General features: G+C 38.3%; 1 protein-coding gene across 2 annotated transcripts in view; it reads left to right on the top strand.

The window, feature by feature from the left end:
• Nucleotides 1-726: 726 nt before the first annotated feature.
• gpsm1b (G protein signaling modulator 1b) overlaps nt 727-26,339 on the top strand; it is a 35,013-nt gene continuing 9,400 nt past the window's right edge. Inside the window, exons 1-11 of one of the 2 annotated variants that reach the window (XM_087790722.1) lie at nt 727-958; nt 12,740-12,961; nt 14,505-14,640; nt 15,774-15,916; nt 16,284-16,407; nt 17,214-17,329; nt 18,120-18,275; nt 18,340-18,448; nt 18,513-18,627; nt 20,537-20,604; nt 20,685-20,846. In XM_087790722.1, coding sequence (XP_087646848.1) covers nt 897-958; nt 12,740-12,961; nt 14,505-14,640; nt 15,774-15,916; nt 16,284-16,407; nt 17,214-17,329; nt 18,120-18,275; nt 18,340-18,448; nt 18,513-18,627; nt 20,537-20,604; nt 20,685-20,846 — 1,413 coding nt within the window. In that variant the 5' untranslated portion in view covers nt 727-896. Of the gene's footprint in view, nt 959-11,064; nt 11,342-12,739; nt 12,962-14,504; nt 14,641-15,773; nt 15,917-16,283; nt 16,408-17,213; nt 17,330-18,119; nt 18,276-18,339; nt 18,449-18,512; nt 18,628-20,536; nt 20,605-20,684; nt 20,847-26,339 lie in introns of those variants that run through there. The other variant, XM_087790721.1, reaches the window with a different exon arrangement.

Genomic DNA, 26,339 nt, shown 5'->3' on the forward strand with positions numbered 1-26,339 from the left:
TACGTGTTTTGGAAAAAAAAAACATATCTAGAAACATGAGGCAAACTGAAGAATAGTACAAAAAACAGCAGGAAATACATTTAAAAACTGCTTTTTTTTATATCTTTCGACAGTGTTTAGTGGTGTTTTTTTTTTATTTAACTGTATTTTTTTATTTCTATTTCTTTCTTTTGTATGTGCAAATAATGACATTTAATACATGTTCAAAAAATAAAATGATACATTATTATAATATAATGGTCATTGGAACTCAACAATAAGTAAAGGTGGAATCCATTCACTGGTGGGAAATAAAAAAAACGCTATATTAACTTCTCTCTCCACTTATTTCTCATTCACTAGTCATTAAATGCACAGTCATTAAAATACAAAATACAAAATTCATTTTTTTTTAAAATTCTGCTACAGTTGTTTGCATGGTGACCTGCTATTGCATTAATATAATCTGTTTTATCGAGTCATTTAATATACTGTGATTTAATTTTCTTTATTTTTTTTATTATTAATAATCTGACATATATTTTTAGGGATTAAATATAAATATATATAATACAATTTTACATCTAATTTAAAATAGTTGTTTAAAAAAATAAAATAATTGTGCATCTATAACGAGTTCTATCACATCCTTGTTCCTGTCTGAGGCTCGGTAGACACGCCCACTCCGGTGACGTCGCACCGGAAGGCGGGGTTCGAGTGTTTTCACGGTTTATTCGCCCAAATGCTGAAGCTGCTGCCATTTCTGCCAGCGAGGGAGGAGAGGGCGGCAGGACTCGCTCAGCCTCGAACCCTGAGCTAACACCGGCTCGTCCAAGACCGGCACGCGAAGAACTCGGTTCCGAAGCGAAGCTCGCGCGGAGGGTGTAGTCCCTGGAAAAAGAGGGGGTTCTGGTTCCATGGCTCAGGCGGCTGCTAACGGAGTGGACCAGGATGTTGCTAGCAAGAGGCTACACTCAAGGTAAGAACCTGTGGACCCTCAAGGGTCCCCCCTCGATGTGTCGAAGGAAGGGATGCGAACCTCACTGGGTGGTGGGTTCGGCAGCAGGATAATGGACTCTTTGTGGAAACTCAGTGATTTATTGGAGACGAGAAAAACCCAGAGGGAAGTTCAAGTCCTGATCCAGGGTCAGTGGAGGAAGATTCCCTCTGAAAATCTACTTTACACGTTTTAAATGTAGAACTGACGTGTCAGGAATGACCTCCTGTCGTTCCAGGTGTATTTAGTGTTGTTTTACTGGTTGTCATCTCACGGTGATGTCCCTCTTTAACAACCCAGTACCGCCTTAATACCACCCCAGTACCGCCTTAGTATCACCCCAGTACCACCCCTCTACCAGCCCAATACCACCCCAGTACCACCCCTCTACCACCCCAGTACCACCTTAGTACCACCCCAGTACCACCTTAGTACCACCCCTCTACCACCCCAGTACCACCCCTCTAACAGCCCAGTACCATCTTAGTACCACCCCTCTACCACCCCAGTACCACCCCTCAACCAGCCCAGTACCACCTTAGTACCACCCCAGTACCACCCCTCTAACATCCCAGTACCATCTTAGTACCACCCCAGTACCGCCTTAATACCACCCCAGTACCGCCTTAGTATCACCCCAGTACCACCCCTCTACCAGCCCAATACCACCCCAGTACCACCCCTCTACCACCCCAGTACCACCTTAGTACCACCCCAGTACCACCTTAGTACCACGCCTCAACCAGCCCAGTACCACCCCTCTACCACCCCTCTACCACCTCAGTACCACCCCTCTAACAGCCCAGTACCATCTTAGTACCACCCCTCTACCACCCCAGTACCACCCCTCAACCAGCCCAGTACCACCTTAGTACCACCCCAGTACCACCCCTCTAACATCCCAGTACCATCTTAGTACCACCCCAGTACCACCTTAGTATCACCCCAGTACCACCCCTCAACCAGCCCAGTACCACCTTAGTATCACCCCAGTACCACCCCTCAACCAGCCCAGTACCATCTTAGTACCACCCCTCTACCACCCCAGTACCACCTTATTATCGCCCCAGTACCACCCCAGTGCCAACCCAGAACCACCTTTTGAACATCCCCAGTTGACATTTGAAGTTTTTAAGGTGAACTAACAGCTAGTTATGTTTTCGTTAGAAGTATGTATTGGCAAAAATGTGGTGATGCGTGTCATGGTACAGGGGCTACAACACGCGATCTTGTGATACTGTAGGATACATTTGTAGTATTGTCGAAGTACTTGACTCTGGAGTAGCAGAATTTACAGACCATGTGACTCCTCTGGAAGTTTCATTTGTTTTGAAACCAAAATATGTCCAGACATCGGCTTTAAAAACGGCTGGAGTGGACAGTATCCTCTCGTCCTCAGTCATTGCTGAGATCTCGCACGATTTCATCGTAACTTTGGTTGCGGAGGATGTAATGAGTGCTGCCAAAAGTTTAATATACGACACGAAAATGAAACCAATGCGGTGAATATTTAGATGTAAAAAATAAATGTTAAAATCTTAAGTAAAAAAACACCAAAATAACACCAAAAAATTGACAACAATGCTAAATTTAAACCTAATCCAAAATTGAATACATCCACAAGCTACTCTGTTTGTAAAAGCTTATATTTAAATGTATCTCATGAATACAGAAGATTGAGATTGAAGTGTTTTTTCGGCACTTCTAACAAAATTAAACCCATATTCTGAATTCCCAAAAAGATACTAAACCAGGTCTCTTGGAGAACAAAGTCGTGTCAACAAACACTATATTCATTTATACACGGCATTTCACTTGAACTGTAATAGTTCTGTATAAATAATCAAATCTCTCTTCAAGTCCAACAAATCTTAGGAAAAACTGAGCTACTACATTATTTTAAATTCTCTCGTGACGGGCGACAAAAACTCCAAACCCCAGACATTAGAAGGATTTTATAAATATCTCCAGGACAGGCCACCCTTAAAAGATGCTTTAAAAATAAACAACATCAAATATAACTAATCAATGTTATTTTTAACTGTTGGTCACAAAGGAGTCGATTGTGTAAAGTCAGGATCCTGGAGTCGTGACCTACTAAGATTCAAGTGTGTCCGCATTTTGAACAAGATTATTATCAGTTTACCTGCAAACCTCCGCAGAAACATGATACCAAGATAAGAAATGAAAGTGTTTTCATTCTTTCTTTTTGAATTAAAACTAAAAAATGCCATTGTATTACATTGTGAAATTAATTCTTTCATGAATCAACACCAGATTTAAGGAGAATTATCTTCCAATAATAAAATATATCAATATTACATTCAGTTTCCTTAAGTAAGAATGAATTTACTCTTCAATAATAAAATGTCAAAATCAAGGCCTGGGGGGCCAAATCCTACCTGCTAGGGCTGCAGGATATATATAAAAATATCGATATTGCGATATTGGCATGTGCGATATTCATATAGAAAACATTAAATTTTTTATTGTATAAATCAAGCATTTCTTAAAAGCACACTTCGACCAATCAGTGTCACGTTCTGTAAAGTTGTCAATTTGTACTACTATGTCTCGTTGTTGTTTACGTCTTGGTCTATCTGTGTCTACAAGTGTAAACCTGTCCGTCTTAGCCGTATGCTAATGAGCTAAGTTGTAAGCGTCAGGTCATTTACAAACTGTTATGTGTGCGTGTACAAGGAGGTGGATTTATTATTGATTTGGTGATATCGCGACGTGCCGGCGGCTCCTCTCTGATGTCGATCAGTTTCGCGGGAAACCGATGCAAGTCTTGTGAGACTGAGCGTTATAACTGATATTTTTCTCCGGTCACGTCGGCATTGAAGCGAATAATCATCTTCATGATAATTTTGTGACCTATAATAACAGAACGTACTGTATCTAAGATTAAAGGTGATGTTTAAAGAAAAGGAATTTATAGAGATTTTTCGTTAAGGAAGAACAAACATGGAGATAATCTGTCCGCTACCTTGACTGCAAAATACACTTTTGACCCTTGTGTAATCGAGTCTGACACCCTTGTAACTTGTAAATAATCACTCAACGTTTGGATCTTCAAATACGGGAAGAAAAACTGATGAGTCAGCAGTTGCTGTGTTCACAAGAGCCACTGTTTTCCAGTTGAAGAAACAAAAACCTCCACACAAAAGACACCATGATTCACAATAGACACCGTGATTGATATGTTGTGGGAGCTTGAGGCGAAAGTGTTTACTGAACTGTCACGTCTCCTGCTCTGTTGTGGCAAAATTGACTGATTTTGTTTGTGCAAGACGTAGCATTATTGCCAACAAACGAAAGTCTACTGTCAAAATATTGACGACAACAGAATTGATTAACTTTTTGTCACACAGCAATGACCTTCTTTTATTTCACCAATTCCTTCATTATTCTAGTTTTGTTTTCAATTAAAAGTTCCTCATCAAAATACGGTTTCTTTTTTTAACATTAAGTACTGAAAATTTAAAATGGTACAACAAAGGCTGTGCAGTTTAAAGTCGGTTTGCTGTAAGTAATTTATATTTATAGAGCGCTTTTACAGACCAGGGTCACAAAAGTGCTTAAACAATTGAAACAATACCCACTAAAATATAAACTTAAAAGCTCAAGATAACACCGAGACCAACACAAGAGTCTCAGAAAATGAAGGAAAAGCCTGCACGACTAAAAATGTCTTGAGGTATTTCTTGAAGGACTCAGTAGATCCATCAAGCGCAGAGCGAGAGAAAGATCGTTACAAAGCTTAGGAGCAGGATCAGAGAAATGCGAGTTCTTCTACTAGAGCGGGTCAGAATATGTAAAACAAACGTATGTCGTATTGCGTTTGAAACGCCAAAATTCCCTTTGTCAACTTGACCAATTAAATAACAAATTAAATGGAAAAAAAATATAGAAATACATTTTGTAAAATGTAGTAAGAAATGTATTTTAAATAAAAATATTAAAACACAGTTAAAATCACCTCCAATGTAAGTAAGTAAGTAATTTTTATTTATATAGTGCTTTTCCAGACCAGGGTCACAAAGCGCTTAAACAATCAAAACAATATTCAATAAAGTATATACTTTAAAGATCAAGATAAAACTGATAACACAACAGGAGTTCCAGAAAATCAAGGAAACGCCTGAACAAATAGAAACGTCTTAAGATGTTTCTTAAAGGAGTTAAGGGAGTTTGATTTAAGGCGAGATGTTCACGTGTCATGAAAAAGTTTCAAAAATAGAGATGAGCTCATGTTTTCTATTCATCTAAACCCACCTTCCTGCTTGAAGCTCAGCGCCTTGTGTTGTGGTTCCTGCAGGGAACGTTGATAACCGTTGAGTTGTGAAGTGACACGCAAGCTAAACACATAGAGTGAGTCACATGGCCGCTCATCATCATCATATGCCCAATTGTACCCACGGTACTTGTTTGACAAACATCTCAAGTCAATACATGACCTTTTCCGCCATGAGGGCTGTGGACAGTTGTGCGAGTGTGTGTGTGTGTGTGTGTGTGTGGTCACATTGTCTGTCAAGAGATACACAAAGGGATATCATTATCTCCCGTGTTATTGTCGGCAAACACAATATGCTATTGTTGGTTGGCAGCAGTCATTTATTCTGTTTGCAGAAGAATATACTTTTTATATTCTTTATCAGACTCAACAGTTTTAGTTTAGACACGAGCGACACATAATGTACGAGTGTTTTGTTCTCCGTCGTATTCTATACTAGACAAGACCAGATCAATGGTTTGTTTAATAAGACAGAATTTCCATTATATATATTTTTTAATCCTGTATGTATATAATAGAAAGGACAAGAACGTTGTGAAGGAAAATCATTTACGAAAAAAGGCAGTTTTTACCTCACGCTGTCCACTCTGCAGGAAGAATAACATTCTTTGATCGTTTCCTTTTAGTTTCCTTGACAACTGGCTTCGCGACTCTGTAATTATTGCTGGATTTCAACCCCGAGCCAAGAGTCATGGGCACAGAAGCTTGAAACTCTGAACTTTGACGGATGAAAAATATTGTTCTTGTATCGTCGATATCCTTCTTTGTTTTTGATTTTGCAGAACATTGGCTCTATGTGCTTGTTTGGCTTCAATGAAGCACCAAAACTTTAACTGGAACCGGTCTCCAGGGCGGACGATCGGATTCTTATTTCTCTGCCAGAGAACTTGAAGATCGTGGCGATGGGCTCACATCGACTTTACCTCTTTCTAACTACAGTATAGTATCCAACCTTCAGTCGTATAGCAAGGACAACCAAGCCTTATAGGTGGCGCTAAGAGAAAAGCTCTTATGAGCTGAAACGAACCAGTGAACCATTGGGCGGTCTCTGGGTCAAGGTGGCCCGTAGGCTGAAAATGTGTTTGTGGTAGGGCTGCACGATATTGGAAATATGTGCGATATTTGATATTGGTGTCTTGAAGTGCGATATCGATATTAATGCGATTATTTATTTTTTATTTCACCTAAAAAGGTGGCCGTATGCACGGGCAGCCGCGAGTACTTTAGGGGAGGTCCGGGGGTTTAGAGAAGGAAAACGATTCGATATTTCCGTTTCGTTTATTTCCGCGCTTCGGTACCGACATGATCGGAGAAAAATATCACTCAGTTTCACGGGACTTACAACGGTTTTCCGAGAAACTGAGCAACATCAGAGAGGAGCCGCCGGCCCGTCGTGATATCACCAAATCAATAAAAATCCCACCTCCTTGTACACGCACACATAACAGTTTATAAATTACATGACGCTAACAACTTAGCTCATTAGCATTCGGCAAAGATGGACAGGTTTACACTTGTTTGGAAGTTCCGCGATCTTATAAAAACGCTGAAAACAACTGAGACCAGATGAAAAGTAGTGACAATATGTTGCTTTACGAAAGGTGGTTGAAAGAGATGAGTGACTGGATCACTTGCGTTTTTTAGCATCGCTCATAAGTTAGTCTTACTTCCGTGTATATACTGAGTCGCGCTAAATCAGCTCACCAGCAAGATGCAACCTTAGCCTTAGCAACCGAGCCTAGCAAACAGCGGAGACGTAAACGACCACGAGACATAGAAGTACAAATTGACAACTTTACAGAACGTGACACTGATTGGTCAAAGTGCGCATTTAAGAGATGCTTGATTTATACAATAAAAAAACTATAAATTATCGCACATTTTCGATATGCGTATTGCAATTGCCAATATCGATTATTTTTCCGATATATCGTGAAGCCTTAGTTTGTGGTATCCCTTGCGTTGGGAGAAGGTATCCCTGGCTTCCAGAAATACATAGGCGGTGGCAGAGGTTTTTCAACTTGAGCCAGAAGCCGCACAATGGTTAAGAGAAACTATGCCTTGAAAGAGTTCTGCGTTCAGACTTTCCCACACACCGGTTTATCCGAAAAAAAGGGGATTGGCCGCAAAATTGTGGTGTTTTCTAGATGACTAGCAAAGACGAACCTTGCATACACAACATGATGATTGAAATACCGTAATGTTTAGAAAGAAGTCACAAGATTTGTCCTACAAAGATTCTGAGGTTTGGCCAAAATAGAAGTAAAAATTCTTTTCACCAACTCTCATAATCTATCGCCCGATGAATCCATACTTCCAGAGGAACATGTACTCTTTACCATCTGTATCCGTCTGACCAATGACGCGGAAGAACCAAATGTATTTTGCTTCTTGTTCTTTCCAGCCATGGCTTTATGTTCCTTGAAAGATATCCAGTAACCTTCGATGTTCTGCTATGATGATAACGGTGAGAGACCGTCTCTCTGGAAGACCACAGGCAGGCTATTATGGGATTGAGTGTTGCTCAAACAGACCAATTATAATGGTAATGGGGAGAGGGGGGCGGCCGTCACCGCAAGTATTCATTCTGAAGCCGACCACAAAGATGACAAAAATGAAAGTTGCTCTTGAGAGTTCCTTTGCAGAGTTTCCCCCCACGTTTTCCTCTGCGTCGTAGGTATCTTTCTGTTGTGCGCATTGTTTCTCCAACCGTCTTCATACGGCCCTTTTGTAACCCATCTTTTGTTAAATGGCATCCAAAGACATCTGGTTCACTTCTCCTCGTCCCGAACCCACAGAAGATGTTCTGTGTAATTTACAGGCTTCTTCGACCATCTGGACAAGGAGTGTTTTTGTCTTCTACCATAACCTTATTCAGCGTCAACATGTAGCTCCTCCAGACACCATAAGTCCCTACAGTCAACACAAGATTGTGGCTTGTTATAGTTCGATTTTCTTTAGGCTCTTCTTCTGGTTCTGGTGAAAATCAAGACTTATTTAATCTTATCATTCTGGACTTGATGACCTTTTTTTACTTATCAATTTGTTTCACAAACATACCAATATCTCCAGGCTAAAAAACATTCTGTCCTTTGCCCCGAGAGTGAAGACGTTTTTCCGAGAACACGATGAAACTTCTTTTTTTCCGAACCAAGTTTGGATTTCTTTTTTTCAGTACATCTGCACTACTTGTGTTCCAAACACTCTGAATGTCTGTTCAGCAGACGGTCCTTTGTGTTTAAGATACAGCAGCTGAGTAAAATCTGGAAGAAACCTCTTGAGTTTTGTTTTGTTATCATTGAAAATGGAATCAAATAAAAATGAAAATGTCTATGTTCCCATAACGGCATACATTTGTCCAGCCTGGCGGTATTTAGGAAAAAATGATTTTAATTTAAGTATTGGTTTCTGCAAATGGATAAGGATTATATTCCCCCAAGTGCTTTCCAAAACCTTGACCCTTCTACAACATTTGGTCTCGAGCTGATTTTCCATTATTTGCTTTCTGCTCTTGTGTGTTTTGCCCCTTTCGACTGGACTTTGCCTCTCTGCCGGCGCCGTTTAAACAGCGGCCGTCAAGCTGTGACCAAATTCAGTTTCATAATGTCGAAGATGACCTTGCATTCTCAAGAGCCTCACGGAAAAAAAAGCGGTAGCCAGTATTTTGACTCTTGTCAGCATGATTCAATGTCATCTGTTGTGAGCTCTAATAAAACAGGTTTTAATCCTTTGCTTGTGGGCTTGAGAGCTGCTCTTGTGACGTCAGTGGAGTCTTTTTTCTTTCCTTCCTATCGAGGCCAGATTGAGATCTGCCTTTTTAGTGAAATACTCAATTAACTATTTAACTTAATTTTCCAAAACTTTCTTTTCTTGTGTTCAGGCTCATTAGTTTTAACGGAAGCTAACCTTGTTTTTTGTTTGAGCTTTTAACCAAAAGGAGTCTTGATAGGACATGTCATGACTCATGTTCGTCATCTTCTTTGTTGAATGGAAAATCTTGAACAAGCACTACGTGTCTAGAAGATCTGTGATGGGGGGGGGATGGGGGACAAATTGCAGTTTTCTGTCAACAAAGGAGTGTTTGCATTCACTGTAAACTGACCAGGCGGTGGTTTTGTATTTCTGATGCCGTTTTGTACGTCGAGGTAACTGCTGAGAAGATCTTGTTTCTCTGTATTATATTTTTAACTTTAGATTTATTTTCATTAAAACATCCAGACAACTTTTTGGGGAAAATGTTATGACTTCACTGAGTCCGTTATGAAGACATTCTAGTGTGTTGTGCATAATTTACAGCAAATGGTATACCAATGGCTGGTCCATTGGGGGCGCTGGGGTTTTAACTTTATTTATTTTTAATTTATTTTAGTTTTTAATTAACATAGTTTTAATCATCAACTTTGATCATTTTGTATATTTTTAGAACTCTTTACATTGATAAACTATATTTCGTTGATTCTCGTATTATAACCTCGGTCTGTGTCGTCATTCGTCATATATCCGGTCTCTGGCGTGGGGTGTGAAGGCTCTTCTTGAATAGCTCACCTGTGGCGTCACGTTTACAAGGCTCAACACGCCTCAAAAGCAACGCAGAGGCGCCAGTTCTTAATGGGACTTTGGGAGTAATAGTCAACATTCACGTTCGAGGACTTGAAATTTCGCCGGTTCGAGACCCGCTCCCGACAGTTTCCTTTTTTTTTTTTTGTTAATATTATTTATTTAACTAATTTATTTACATCAATTAGTTAGTTTATGAATTTAGTAATATTACAATTATTTTTTAAATATATATATTTTCTTTTCTTTGCAGTATATTTGTTTGTGATGATTTGGTAGAAAGTATCTCTATTGTTCTGGCGCAGCCAACAGGTTGTTTTTTAATAATTTAGTTTATTCTGTATTATGTATATAAGAGTATAATTAAAAAATGTTTTCATTTGGAATGAAACAAGGAGTATAATAAACATTATTATCCATCATTAACTTAAAGTGATCAGATTAAAGGCGCTACAAATAACCATTACTTACTTATTATTAATGTAAGTAAGTAAGTAATTCGTATTTATATAGCGCTTTTCCAGACCAGGGTCACAAAGCGCTTGAACAATCAAAAGTGTGGATTTTTTTTTAATGTAATATATAGGATAAGGGGGGAAATGAACTGGAAAAGGGCACCACCTAAAATAATTTCCAACAGCCGCCACTGTGGTATACTACTAAAAAAAATTTTTTTTACCAATGATGAGCAGTTTGGTTTCTGGGGTAAAGAGAAAGGAGAAAATAATATTGTTATTTAACAGCGAGAATCTTCGTTTTTGTGTTGCCTAAATCAACCCGTGCATCAGTTACTGTACCAAATGAAGTTCTAACACATCTCGTAGCCTTGTCAGTAAAACTGTGTGTTGGCAAGATCCACGACCTAATAACGTTTCTGCCAGAGTCGGCAGATAGAGGGATTAATCCAGGCCACTTATTGGCCGGTGTGGTTCCTTCCAAGGTGGCGTAGGTCACTGGATTAGAGAATCTTCCTCTCCCTTCCGTCCGCCTTCCCCCTTCAGACAGACGTCATGCTTTGGAGGACCTTGTTTACTTGATGGTCACCAACTATCGAGCTGCTTTTTTCTACCAAAAATATAACCATCATTTGGATTGGTTTAAAACATCCCATTGGAATTTTTTTTTTTTTTGCTGAAATTCCTAAATGCAACTGGATCTAGTCCATTATGGAAATCTTACTGGTCCCGTTGGGCTTGTGGTTATGGTTCACTGCTCTGTTTTTGAAGCTTCCAGAGGTTTTGGAAAGCAGATGTGATTCTTGGCTGGTGAGACGTATATATATATTTTTTACATTTTTGAATCCAGAAGTTTGTTTTGATGAGCATAAAGGAATTGTGATTTAACTTTTAAATTTTAAAGTCAATGGCATCCAAATCCTACCCTTTGACTGGTGCAGAGAGAGCCTTGTGTAGAGTAGTTCATCGTGGACCAAGACCTCAAGCAATGCTGAAGCCTTTGCACGTGGAGCTGCAGGTTTATGTGGACAAAATGAGAAAAAAGCAAAAACAAAGGTAGGAACTTGAAAAACTGGTTCAATATTTGAAAGTTTTTATCAGGAGGTGATCAAATGAAATCTCTCAACTACACTCTTTATACTTTCAGTGAGGAGCTTCCAAACGGAAACATATGCTACAAACAAATGCACTTTATTTGTATAAAACAGATTAGATCGAAGGATAATCCTTATTTAACTTGCCTTCTTTAACCTTATCCGGAATTTGGAGCTGCAATCAAATTGGCTGGACTTAAATTCATCCGGGATTATGCACCGGATCTTGTGTAGTTTTCTGTGGACAAGATCCGAAAAATAATTTCAATTAAATCAATAATTACTTCCTCTGGGAGCTTACCCAAGGTTGCTCAGTGGTGGCCAATTTTTTTTTTAAAGCCAAGAGCGCCAACTACCGATCTGGGAAAGTGATGATATGACATTTCAGTATCTGTACAAGTTTTGATACCTTTGACAACCCAACTTTAGAGTAAAGCAGAGCCAATGAGGTGCATGTGTTTTGGTCATGTGATATGGGAACCAGGCGAGTATAGTATCAGTAAAGTTTTGAGACTTTATAAAAGCTGGTGAGCATGGTGGTTTATAAATCCCTCTGGAGATCTGGAGGAAACCTGTATAGAATCTTATGGGTGACTGGGTAATGTTGCCTGAACAGTTTAGATTCTAACGTACTTGTAGTCACTTCAAGTTAGCTTGGTTACGCGATGATGGTGCTCAACAAGCAGTTGAAATAAAATGTGATTTATTTTATATTTTGGCTCTTATTTGTTATCCATTTAAAGTAGGTCTGCAATAGGTTTTTCTACGATAACCACTGGAAGGGCTTTGATGTAATGGGATTAAGAGGTGAAATGTCTGGTGTGTTTCTGACAATGGTTGGAAGCTTCGACTACACGTCTAGAAAGAATTGTAATCGTTGAGACCCCAAGTATGTATTATGATTTGCAAAAATATTTAAAAAGCATTTTTAATGTTGTTAGTGGTCAAATTAACAATAACAATCACTTTAGGTCATATTTCATTGTGGTTACCATGGCTTGAATAGGTAGCACAAGCCGAACACAAAATGTTTTGGAGCTTCATGTTTTATTTTAATATTCCGTAGCTCCCCCATCTTATTGGAGTTGCATTTATAATACCTTGATAATGATCATGCCTCTTGTGGGCCAGATTTTTTTTTTCCCCCATTTGATTATCAAAAGGAACTAATGGGCAAAAGAGCATCCGTTCCCCAAGTTCATCCCAAAGCCTATTCAGTTGCCAAGGCAACATTTGCCCATAAAAACCTGTTGTCATGGTGATTCATCCTATTTGTACTTTACAAATACTGCAATGCCACAGTTGCCGAACCGTGTCACGGCTGACCAGACGTGTTTGCGTCCACCTCTGTGCCGTGCAGGATGGAGGCCTCGTGTCTGGAGCTGGCGCTGGAGGGCGAGCGACTCTGCAAGGCGGGGGACTTCAAAGGAGGGACCGCCTTTTTCGAGGCCGCCGTGCAGGTCGGCACCGAGGACCTGAAGACGCTCAGCGCCATCTACAGTCAGCTGGGAAACGCCTACTTCTATCTGAAGGAGTACGGTAAAGCTCTGGAGTACCACAAACACGACCTCACTCTGGCAAGGTGAGCATTTGACTCTGGTTTACGGGTCATTTATCAGGGCTGTGTATCGGCAAGAATCTGGCGATAGGATAAATTGCAATATATTGCGATACTGTTGGAACAAGGATATATTTGTGGAATTCTCGGAGTACTTGACCGTCTTTTGGCTCCAGGTTAACATTTAATTATTGGGTAGCAGCGCTGGAATGTAGTAATATAAACTGACCAATGGTAAATAATATTGTGCAGCAACTAAAGAACTCAGCAAAGCTGTGTCAGTGTATGTTTAAGCATTAATTTCAGGCTTTCATTTATTTTTTGTTTTTATTCATTAATGGGATATTTGAGAGTACTATTTTCGTATGTATTTCCGTGTATTTTTCCACATGTTTTTACTGTTAATCCTTCTATGTGACATTTTGTTTTGAACAGTTCACCAGCTCCGAATTCATAAAATAATTTCCATACACATATTTAATGTCCAGGAGGAATTGCTCAAAAACATTTTCGTACAAACCCTGATATTGGATTGTGATGCAGAGAGAGACGAACCTCAACATCAGGAGGTCAAATAATTAGCATTATTAATGATAATAACCAATAATGCAAACCTAAAAAGAAAATATACTTTCCCATCAGGGGCTGTATAACATTCTCTATAAACCATAATACTAGGGGTCTGTATTGGCAAGAGTCTGGCAATACGATATGTATCACATTACAGTGGCAGGATATTGTGGAACTGTAGTAACGAGGATATATGTGTAGTATTGTCGAGTACTTGACTCTGGTGTTGCAGAATTTACAGACCACATGACTCTTGACGAAGTCGTAACTGCTTTAATTTGTTTTCAAACCAAAATATGTCCAAACATCAGCTTTAAAAGCTGCTGGAGTCCACTGTATCCTCTCGTTCTCAGTTATCGCCACAACACAAAATCTGTAAATATTTAAATCTTAATTGTAAATTAGAAAGAAATCTAATTATTGTATTATTACGCATTGTTGAAATATAATCAATAAAAATATGATTTGTAAGCCAAAAAAACAACAACAAAGTAACAACAAACACTTTATTTTTCTCCAGTCATGTTGAATATCGATACAGTATCAATATTTTTTTACACACCCCTATTATTTATCCACTTTACCATCTATTTTCAAGCTCTATGAATCTCTATCTAATTGATATTAATTATAACCACAGCAGGGTCTGGTTGCTGAGGCCCCGACAACACAATAAGAAATGCATGGATAGCGAACGCTGCAGTAGAAAAAGTGACTTTCCTACTGTTAACATTTGACAACCACCATCTGGATCTTTAGCGTGGATGAGTTATGGGGACCCCCCCGCGGCGGCTGCAGCTGGTGCTCCAGCAGGGACGCGATTAAAGACCTCGGGAGATTTACCTTGTTACATTACAGTCTCACCGGGACTTCTGGGACCGGATCTTAAGAAGGAAGCCCGAGACATAGAATCTTGCTAATTGACTCATGTGACTGTGCGGCTACTTTGTCAACGGAGACTCCAGCACCGACTGTGTTTCTTTTTTTTCCCTTTCAGGACAATAGGCGACAGGATCGGGGAGGGGAAAGCCAGCGGGAATCTTGGAAACACATTGAAAATCTTGGGTCGCTTTGATGAAGCGGTCGTCTGCTGCCAAAGACATTTGGATATTTCTCAAGAGCAGGGCGACAAGGTGCGTTTCCAGATGTTCTTGAATCACTATATCATCGGCAAACATCATCGTCCATCACTAACCTCACTCCTTCATAAAGTTGTGTGAATGCTGGGAAGCATTCACACAATTGAGATCCTGTTTTCTTCTGACCTAAACTTTGTTCCGCTTCTACTCCTACACATTTTATCTGATTTGAACCGTTCAAACTTTTATCAATTCAGTTCCTTTTTCTGAAATGCGGGCAATGTTCTAGCTTTCTTTTATCTCTTCCACTCTTTCTTTTATTCCTCTTTTTCTACCCCATTTATTTCAATGGGGAAAATCTTCAATATGTGTTTCGACTCCTTCCACTTTGAACTTCTACTTTTACTACTACTACTACTACTTCTAATTTTTCAACTAATTCTAATACTACTTTTAATTTTCTACTTCTTCTACTTCAACTACTTATTCCACTACTACTTCTACTAATATTACTACTACTTCTAATTTTACAACTAATTCTAATACTACTTTTAATTTTCTACTTCTTATACTTTAACTACTTATTCCACTAATACTTCCACTACTACTTATACTACTAATACTACTACTACTTCTAATTTTACAACTAATTCTACTACTACTTTTAATTTTCTACTTCTTCTACTTTAACTACTTCTTCCACTATTACTTCCACTACTACTTCTACTAATACTACTACTACTTCTAATTTTACAACTAATTCTAATACTACTTTTAATTTTCTACTTCTTCTACTTTAACTACTTATTCCACAAATACTTCCACTACTACTTCTACTACTAATACTACTACTACTTCTAATTTTACAACTAATTCTACTACTACTTTTAATTTTCTACTTCTTATACTTTAACTACTTATTCCACTAATACTTCCACTACTACTTCTACTAGTTATGCTACTACTACTATTACTTTTACTAATAATTCTACTACTACTGTTACTGTTCTACTGCTTCTACTTCAGCTACTACTTCCACAGCATAGCAGGGTCAGCATTCACACTGCATTTTCTTGTTTTTTCTGTACTTAAAACTGGCCCATCTTAAGGATTTTTGTTCTCATTTTCCACATATTATAAATCGACCTTTCTTCACCTAATCCGTCTGTTTCGTTGTCCGACTGTAGGTCGGCGAGGCCAGAGCACTTTACAACATTGGGAACGTTTGTCACGCTAAAGGGAAACAGCAGTTGTGGGGGTGCACCCAAGAGCCCGGAGACTTGGCCCCCGAGGTCAGAGAGACTCTCCAAAGAGCCACCAATTTCTACGAGTAAGTTAAAGAACGCACTTTAAATGGAAGGAGAACATTGTTTTTTTCATTTGGTCGGATCGTTTGCTTTCACTGTTGCTCCAGACATTCCTGGAATGTGAAGAAATGTGCTTTTTAAATATTTCTTGAAGAATTCCTGCACAACTTGGATTGTGTTTGGTTGATTGTCTTACATTCCATCTTCTGTTGCGCAGATGTTCTTGCATGACTGTTTCTTGCTGGTTCTTGTACTTTTATTTTTCCAGGTATTTTATTTGTGGACTGTGATGACGTGTTTAATCATAATTATGTGGAAATGAGAAGCGTGTTAGATTCTCAAACATTTTGCTGAGTTTGCTTCAAAATGAACATTCTGTCGGCCCCGCAGGATGAACCTGTGCCTGGTCAAGGAACTCTGTGATCGAGCCGCTCAGGGAAGAGCTTACGGGAACCTGGGCAACACCCACTACCTTCTGGGAAACTTTGTGGAGGCAATTAAGTTTCATCGTCAGGTAAGTTTGTTGTTCTATGTTTTAATGAATTACTTTTTTGCACCAATCATGATAAGATATAGCTTTATTTTCCCATATTCCCATATAAAACATAAAACATAATAATAAAAACAACAATGAATGAAAAACTATATTGGATAATTCTGATTTAAAAATTATTTTTTATTTGTATTTATCCACAAACACAAGTGTATTAGTGTTAGTTACAAACACTTATTTATACATTTATTTTATTAAAAAAAAATTTGTTCTCCCCTGCTCAATATAATTGTAAAATAATTGCTGAAAAAATATAAAGATTATTCTGAAAAGTTTTCTTAATTGTTGAATGTAACAATGTGACAACGCATTTATTTCCATCATTCTACCAGCTTATATAACTTGTATTTTGTTCACTTTTTATTTTATTTAAAGATCCAATATGTTTACCAATATACTTGATTTTGTCGTGAAGAGTCTTTATTCTGTTTTATTTATTCATTTTGTTTGTGGTTTTGACGTGTACAACCTCATGCTCTACTTTGTGTTTTGATTTGCAAAGGCTTTGTTCAGCAGTGCATTTAACATTCAAAATAACTGCTAAAGCACATTGAGTGTGACCGACAGGATGTTGAAATGCAGAAAAGTAGAGTGTAAAGAACCAACATGAGTTTAATGCTACATTGATTATTTTGTTAAGAAGCCATTTTTTATTCCATCAGGTGTAAACATGTTTATTAAATAAAACTAAACCAGAACATTTTTGTTAGTTAAAAACAACAAGTTTCATACCTCAGATGTGTTGACCTTCCTTCTTTTATGCACAGCGATTATCAATCGCCAAAGAATTTGGGGATAAAGCAGCAGAGAGGAGAGCCTACAGTAACCTTGGCAACGCTCTGATATTCCTTGGCCAGTTCAACACAGCGACTGAGTACTACAGGTGAGTGACGATGCTGGCATCTAGCGGTAGAATAAGAAACTGCAGACTGAATTTGAAATTGCTAGTTTGTTCTCCCAGTGTTTACATCTTTTTAATTACACCTAGTTTAATCATATGTTTTGCTAACTAATTTGGCTTTTTGTTCTTCACTTTTCATTTCGAGTTTTTGGTGTAATTGTCCCTCAAAATAGCTGGCAAGAAGATTTAACATGTATACTGACAGGTTGCGTTTTTAAACGTCGAATTTGATATTCTAATCGAATAATTCTAAAATACATTTTCTTGATTCAGTATTTTTAATTCTTAGCCTTTAAAATGTAATTAAGAAAATGTACATATAATAAATTTCACATTTTATATAAAATTCAAAAGACTACGACAATTATTAAATACTTCTTTCTTTTTTTTTAAATATTATTCCAATTATTCAAAAATAAAATTTCTCAAATCAACATTTTTTTAATCGGTGGCCTTTTTAAATATAATATAAAAAGGTTGTTACTTGTATCACCAGACAATGTTAAATAAAAAACACTATGAATTATAAAATATTGTTTTTTTTGGGGGGATTTTTTTTAAACCTTTTTAATTTAATTTCAAATTTAACTCTTAAAGGCTCTTTTTTTTTTCTTTAAAAACCCCCAACAGCCTTTAAATTAATCAAAAAACAACAACATTATGTTAATGTTTAATTCAACTTTGGAATATTCTAATGGAACTGATGCATTTCGATCTATATACTGAGTTTTAATGTAACGGTTTAATGCAGCTGTTTATGTCTGTGCTGCAGGAAAACCCTGCATCTGTCCAGACAGCTGAGGGACCAGGTGATGGAGGCGCAGGCCTGCTACAGTCTGGGAAACACCTACACGCTGCTGCAACAGTACGAGAAAGCCATCGACTACCATCTGAAGCACCTGCACATCGCCCAGGATCTCACCGACAGGTTGACGTTTAAGATCCAAACCTTTTCGCTTCGACAAAGTCTGACGCTTCTCGTCGCTCATCAGGGTCGGAGAGGGTCGAGCCTGTTGGAGTCTGGGAAACGCCTACGTGTCCCTGGGGAACCACAAACAAGCGCTGCACTACGCTCGGAAGCACCTGGAGATCTCAAAAGAGGTGAGGAAAACTCGCACACGGAATCTCTTCCGCTTCCGTTCGTTGACTTTTCGTGGGTCTTCAGATCGGAGACAGGAACGGCGAGTTGACGGCCAGGATGAACGTGGAGCAGCTGATGGAGACGCTGGGGGTCAACGAGAGCGACCTCTCACCGTCCAGCTCAGAGTTTGAGATGCAAGGTGAAGCGCCGTAAAAACATCTCCGCAATTAATTAGGTGTAAAAACAAAACAAACCGGGAGTTAAAACGCTGCTCAGCAGTGGAGTGCTCTCCAACACCCACACACACTCAACTGTCTGGTTAAGAGTCAATTTACTGTAGATGCTGAGTAATGAACGGTGCTAATGGTTTTTTCCCGCCTCCAACCGCTGATTATTGCTCTCTCGTTAAGCCTTAATTAGTATCTTTCCCATGAATCATTGCTGGCTGAATAATAAGCTTCTGACAGTTTAAGCATTTCTCCGAATGAAGAGCTGCTTCACAACACAATATTGAGCTTGAGTTCGATTAGAAGTTGTGTTTTTGGTCTTTATAGAGTTTTTATGTGGCTGTAAAATGTAGGATTTTATTTCTACTTTACTTTTATGAAGCACTTTTATCACCATGTTGGGCGACTTTTCTTTAGAATGTTTGGTCCCAGTTTATTTGTAAATGATAAAACGCTCATTAAATGTTAAATAGAAATAATTGTTTCACCTCTTTATAGAAGTATATCAGTGCCATCAGAATATTTAATGGTTAATTTTAGCACATTTCAAATGTTGAAACTCTTCATTTTGTTATTGAAATGTTATTTTTCTAAGCATTCAGTTATTTGTGTTAATAGTTTAATTCAATATGTATTATATTAAAAGATTAAATATTTTAAGTGGGTTTTATATTCTAAAATAACATCTTCTTAATTGATGTATAATTGTTATATTAATAGCCTTTTAAATTCATGTTGGTATAAAATTGGCTACCAACATTTTGATATTGAATATTACAGGCTACGATTAAAAACATATTTTATTTAGATTTTTTTTATTTTAAATGATTGGAATTGGAATATAAAACTTTGTGTAACCAAAAACAATAATAATAATCATTTGAAAATATTGGATTTAAAAAAAAAAAGAATAGATTCAAACAAATTTAATATAGGAATTATTTATTTCAATTATTCAATACAAAATCATATACTTTTACTACTTTTACTAACTATTTAATTTATTCTTTTTCATTGAAAATCATAGTTTCAACATTTGAAATTAAACTATTCTATATTATATATGCATCACCGTAGTCAACGAAACATGACAGAAGTTGGGTTTCAATTACCTTCTGATATGCAAAAAACAAAAAAATACATAATATCGCAAAAATGTGTTTTCCTCTCTTTGATGTTTTAGTATTGAGATGATGACAAACGTTGAATGGAATGTAACTCATGTCAATCATGGTCAGTTTCCTTAGAGAAGACGTCAGTTTTACTCTCATTGGTTAAAGATATCAACATGTACATTAATCTACTTTTATTTGGTCTTGATGTTTAGTCTTGGTGCCTGCTATAACACAGGTCAAAAACAAGTTTCTTATATTAAAACCAAAATATGTATACATATATGCTTTAAAAGCAGCTGGAGTCCACTGTATCCTCTTGTCCCCAGTCATTGGCTGGATTTTGCAAGATTTTCTTGTTTCTTTTAGCTGCATATATATTATAATATATTAAATAAAATAGACAACTGAAGTTTAATTGATCTGATTTAAGACTAGTTATGAATGCGGATCAACCTGTGCTGGCTATGATGTTACAAGAACCTTCTGACTATAAAACCTTGATGAGATAATTTAAAAAATGTAGTGTCAAGTCATACATTTTTTTCATTCAATGAACAACTATTAAAAAGAAAATGTGTTACTTACCAACAACCCTAATCAAACCTGACTGGTATGTGTTGCATTTTGTGTGTTTACCTTGTTTTTTTTGTTTAAAAATGTAAGCTTTGCAGGTGCTTTAAAGAACATAATATGGTCATAAGATGATTCTTACGTTTTATTGTTGAATCATTACATCTATTTCTGTTATATGTTATACGTTTCATAGGAGCGAGACCCAAGTTCACCAAGAGGAACAGCATGGACAGTGTGGAATTGTGGAAGTACTCGGAAAAGGTGAGCAGCCCCACTTGAATTGACTGACATTTCTCTCCGTCAATTATAATCTTTTTTTTTTTTTTTTTTTCCGGTTGCAGAACGGTGAGAGCCAAGAGATGGAGGGTTTGCCTCGGAGGTCAAAGAGTCATCCTGGGAAGAGAAAAGGTTATCCAGACAGTCAGTCGTCGGACGAACGGCCGTGGTTGGACTCTCCGGTGGACACCGATGACATCACGGTGCAGGTCCCGCCCCCTGTTTCTGTGAGTAACCCCTTTCGTTTTTGTGTTTATAGTTTGGATAGCGATCGTTTAAAGTCTTAAACCCGTAAGTCGCGCGTGATCAGCTGAGCTTTAATGAATCAAACGGCTCGACTCCACGGTTTGACCGCAGCGACGAATGGCTCTCGCTGAAGACGCTGATTTGATCGACTCGCTCGCCGTCGCATCCGTCTTCATGATTATTTTGAAAAAGACAACACCAGGGAAATCAGGTAATTGAGGAAGAAATGGCGAAAAAATCAATTTGAAATGTCAATAACTAGAAGGGAGGAAGAAAAATTGACAAAATATTCCAACGCACGAACACATTAACGTCTTTTTTTTTGGCACCTGATTTCATTGATTTTCAACTAAATATAGAAAAAATGTATATCTTTATATTTTTTGATAAATAAATACTGTCAAAATTATCATTAATATAGAAATGTCCTAAAAAAGAACCTTAAAAAGTTACATTTATAATTGGCCACCAGGACACACCCAGGTTTTCCTTGGTTATTCATTCATTCATTCATTTTCTACCTATTTATACCTTGTGGGGGTCGCGGGGAGACTGGAGCCTATCCCAGTATCATAGGGCGAGAGGCAGGGGACACCCTGGACAGGACGCCAGTCTGTCGCAGGACAAACAAAGACAGACAACCACTCACACACTCTCTCATACATATGGACAATTTCCCAAAGTTCTCAATCAACCTCTGTATGTTTTTTGACTGTGGGAAGAAACCGGAGTACCCGGAGTAAACCCAGGCAACACGGGGAGAACATACAAACCCCACACAGAAAGGTCACAAGTTGGCTTGGCCTGGAAGCGAACCAGCAACCTTCTTGCTGTGATGCGACCGCGCTAACCACTTATTATTCAGTAAATAATAGTAAAGTAGATTATTTTGCCTGAAAGCTTATTGTTCTGTTATTATTTTTTAAAATGACATGTTGTTGTTGTCATAGTCAAATCTAACCACACAACCGGACAAAATCTTTCCACAAGGGCCTAAAAAACATTATTTTTTCCAATGTGTGATTTGACAAAAAGAGTGAATCTGATATTGTCGATATTACAGTGTTGATCCATCAAAAATGATTAGTGTGTTGGTTCTCTCATGAAATTCCTTTCCTTTACCATCAGTTTTTTTTTCTCTTACGATCACTACTGTTCTCAGTACAATGATTGACCTGGAAAATATCTGTCATATATATATATATATATATATATATATATTCTTAAACAATAGCTTCTTTAACAACATTAAAATGACCCCGTGGGCCAGATTCGTCCCCCCTGTGGCAACTTTCAAAGAATTAAGTTACGTTTCGCGTTCGTCTGGCGTTCAACCTTCAGGGCTCTTTTGCTTTACAGTGAACATGAGAGAAATTAGCAACATTGAATGTGGAACATTTCTCTAATTTCCCCCGAGATCTCCTAGTGTGACGTAGCGAGTCATCCAGAGGGGAGAAAAAAAAGGTTGTCCCAGAAGTCAAGTGTCAGCACTTTTCAATTTCCGGTGAACTGGATTGTGAAATAATGAGACTGTGTCTGCATCTGCTGGGATCAGATGTTTCTTTTTGTGATGTGTGGTTCTGCTAATGAGATTAATGACATGTGGGGAGGAGAGGAAATGAGAGGAAGAAGAACATCGTCCTGTCATTGTGACTTCGTCTTTCATGCTCCTGTTGAATTCATTTATACCTGGAAGATATCATCGTCTTTATGATGAGACGTTTCCCCAGTTATTGTTATCACTCTGACCCGGGAACATCTTGTGTTGACTAACAAATGAGAAAATGCTAATCATGTTTAATATTATCATCGATTATTTGTCATTTCTGTGGCTAATGTGACGTGTGTGAAATTAAATAATAGATTTTTTTTATTGACAATTTGTATGCAAATATTTACAGTTTGTTCATTTTTGTGTCAGAGTTAGACTTCTAGCCACTAGATGGCAGCAGTTATTACGTCCTGTGCAGCTAAAAGAAACAAGGAAATCTTGCACAATCCAGCCAATGACTGAGGACGAGAGATTACAGTGGACTCCAGCAGCTTTTAAAGCTGATATTTAGACATATTTTGGTTTCAAAACAAATGAAAGCAGTTACGACCTTGTCAAGAGTCATGTGGTCTGTAAATTCTGCAACACCAGAGTCAAGTAGTCTGCAATATTATTTTATCATTTATATTCTAGCTCCTGTAATATGGCAAAATATAGTTATTGTTGCCCATGTATTGTGATTCGTATCATAGCACCATATTCTTGCTAATACACACCTCTGGTGTTTATCCTCCTCTATTTAAGTATCTGTATCGTTGTTGACATTGATAAGCTATGTTTCTGACATCTTTATACGTCACTATTTAAACATGAACATTTATCGATAGCTCGCTGTCACATCCGTCTTAATGATTGTTCAAAAAAAGACAACACCAGGGAAATCCGTTAATTATTGAGTAAATGGTAAAAAAAAATCTATTTGAAATGTGAATAACTAGAAAGTGGGAAGAAAAATGGAAAGAAAAACCTTCCAATACAAGTAAGTAAAAAAGTGTATTAACTAAGTAGAATATTTTAGATAGCAGCAATCATTACATCCTCGGCAGCTAAAGTACGAATGAAAACCTGCTAGATCCCGCACATGACTGGGGATGAGAGGATACAGTCATGCTGTCTGTAAATTCTAAGACAAGTACTCTGGTGATAAGACACAAATCACAATACAGAGGCAACAATAATTCTTGCCAATACACACTTACCAATACACAAAGTCTTTTTTTTTTAAATCAATGAAACTATTGTTATGGTTTGATTTATCACATTTCGCGATTTCACGATGCAACTCTCGATGTGATTTTTAATTCAGCCGTGAATGTAGAAAAGAGTTATCCGCAAATGCATGATAGATCAAATCTTATTTTGACCTTAATAAACTAAAACGTGTAAATAAAAATAACATCCATCATGAACTTTATTCATATGGACAGTTTTTAAATGTTTGGCCAATTGTAGGTTTCAGTCTCAATTGCTGTCAAACAGGATCTATTGAATGTTTGACCAGGAACACAAATTTGATTGACGCTAAGCGCTCGCCTAATGGCTTCAATTGTCGCAGTGCAAAATGGGAACGAGCCAAGCGAGGGGCTGTAATTGGATTGACACTTGAATGTTTTTGTTGTCTTATTTTGAGGTAATTATCGGAGACTCGGCCACGTGATGGTGGTCTTCTTGCTCAAAGGCACAAATGTCACTAATCACAGTCGCTCAAAGCAGTTCCACTCCGCGGGGGGTCAGGATGGGGTTAATTCATTCGTTAATCGGTCTTTTTTTTGAGGGTAAAATCGTGGTCTTTACATGAGATAAGAAACTGGAAAGCATTACGGTGACGTAATCGAGGAAGCATTCAATTAGTCTTTTATTCTCTCTCTCTCTCTCTCTTCCCTCGCTCAGCATGATTCCCCCTCTCCCTCGTCGCGCCTCTCTGGCCTACTTGATTAATGAGAAGATTCTTTTCCAGGAGGATAGATTCGCACTCGAGCAAGGACGGGTCCTCCTTGAACGTCCCGGTCGATGGCGTTGCACGGACGTCCAGGGAAAATGGATTATTGTCGCGGCGTCGAAAAAACTATTTAGGTTCTTGTCACTTTTCATCAACGCTGGCATTCGCTCCCTCACCCATACCCCCCCCCGCCCCCCAACAAAACCTCCCTCCCCAGTTCCTGCCGATAATGTGACCTTGATCACAGAAGCCCCCCCGACCGAACCCTCCCTTCCTCACAGGTCAACCTCCCCCCAGTTTCTCATAATGAGTTGTTTTCCCACAGTGGGTGAATGGGACAGAAATGGCTTGCAGGGGAGAGAGAGAGAGGGAAAGGGGGAGGAGAGAGATGGAGAGGGAGGGGGCCTCCTTCAGCGGAGGAGAGCTGGGTGAGAGCGAGGGAGTCTATAACGGAGGGTGAATTTCGGGGAGAAGGAGGTGCGAGACAAGAATGCGGACGGCGAGCTAAACAAAAAATGACAGGATAAAGGAGAAGCTCTGGTAAGACTTTCAATCCGGGACTCGCATCTATTTTTAACGTCCACTTGCTTTGTTCAGATGCTCTTGTGTTGCCACTTGTTGCGGCGCGAGAGCGTCGGTCAACAACTTGTTATGCAGGATCCATTTTGGATCGTCTGATCGGTAGTTAGGTGCACTGAAGTTGAATGACGTCGGACCGAGACTGGAACTCAACGAACCAGGGCTTATCCTTACGTCCTCTTGGAGTTTTTTTTACGAATCTATTCACACGTTTTTAATCTGTTTTCTTAAAGTCTTAAAATCTTCTGTGTAGTTCAGGGGTTACTCAATCACACAAGGGGCCAAAATCCAAATTCCTTTATAAAATATATATTTACCAAAATGTCTAATTGGTAAAACAAAAAAAAAAGAAGCTTGATTGGGATATTATTTAACATTTTCATTCTTAATATTTGTTAATCTCTGTGTTTATCCTCGTCCGTCAAATGCTCATCAAGCAAATTCCTTTCCTCAGACGTCATTGTTATTGGAAGTCACTGTATAATTGTTTATCAATAAGCTCTGTTCCTTATCTTATCTTAAACACTGGCATCTTCATCTGTAGTAAGTATGTAAGTAAGTAAGTAATTTGTATTTATATAGCGCTTTTTCAGACCACGGTCACAAATCCTTAAACAATCAAAACAATACTCAGTAAAATATATACTATAAAGATCAAGATAATACTGAGAACAACACAGACGTTCCAGAAAATCAAGGAAAAGCCTGAACAAATAAAAACATCTTAAGTTGTTTCTTGAAAGAGTCCGTAGACTCCATCATGCACAAAGAGATCACGATATCAACATGAACATCACTCGGATTTAAACTGATCATCCGCTGGGTTAGTTAACTAGGTTTAGGATTATTTCCTCTTTCACTTCAGTTTCTAGTTTAATTCTTGGTTTTTTGAGTCCCAACAACCACAAACCTGCAATCCTCTGTTTTAATGGCGTTTTATCATCTAAGCTACCTTTTGTCAACTTTGCTTGTAGCCATTTTCCAAATCCCATGATGTCCAAAGATAACTTATCCCTCCATCTGTTCCTGAGGTTCCTGTGTTCATGCATCCTCAACAGTACTTGACCTCATTACGAAGCACAGCGAGATCCTCATCCCAGGGATGAATCTCTAAACCAATATTTCTCGCTGAAAGGTTTTTGGGAAAGAACAATTGGTCATCTGTAGATCAACGCTCGTCACGCTGCGAAATCGCGTTCCCGAAGTCGATGTCATGGTCCAGCACCTGACCAACTAGGTCACAAGTTAAATGAGCCATGACCAGCAGAAAGCAAAGTCTGGAATCGTAATAGGTTGTTTTTTTTTTTACACTTGGTTGTGTTTAAAGATCCCATTTGTGATGAAAGAGATGGAAACAGAAAAGTTATTTTGTGTTCCACGATGAAAAACCAAAGTGTCTTTCAA

The sequence above is a fragment of the Callionymus lyra genome, chromosome 5 (assembly GCF_982586985.1).
Source record: "Callionymus lyra chromosome 5, fCalLyr1.hap1.1, whole genome shotgun sequence".
Lineage (NCBI taxonomy): Eukaryota > Metazoa > Chordata > Actinopteri > Syngnathiformes > Callionymidae > Callionymus > Callionymus lyra.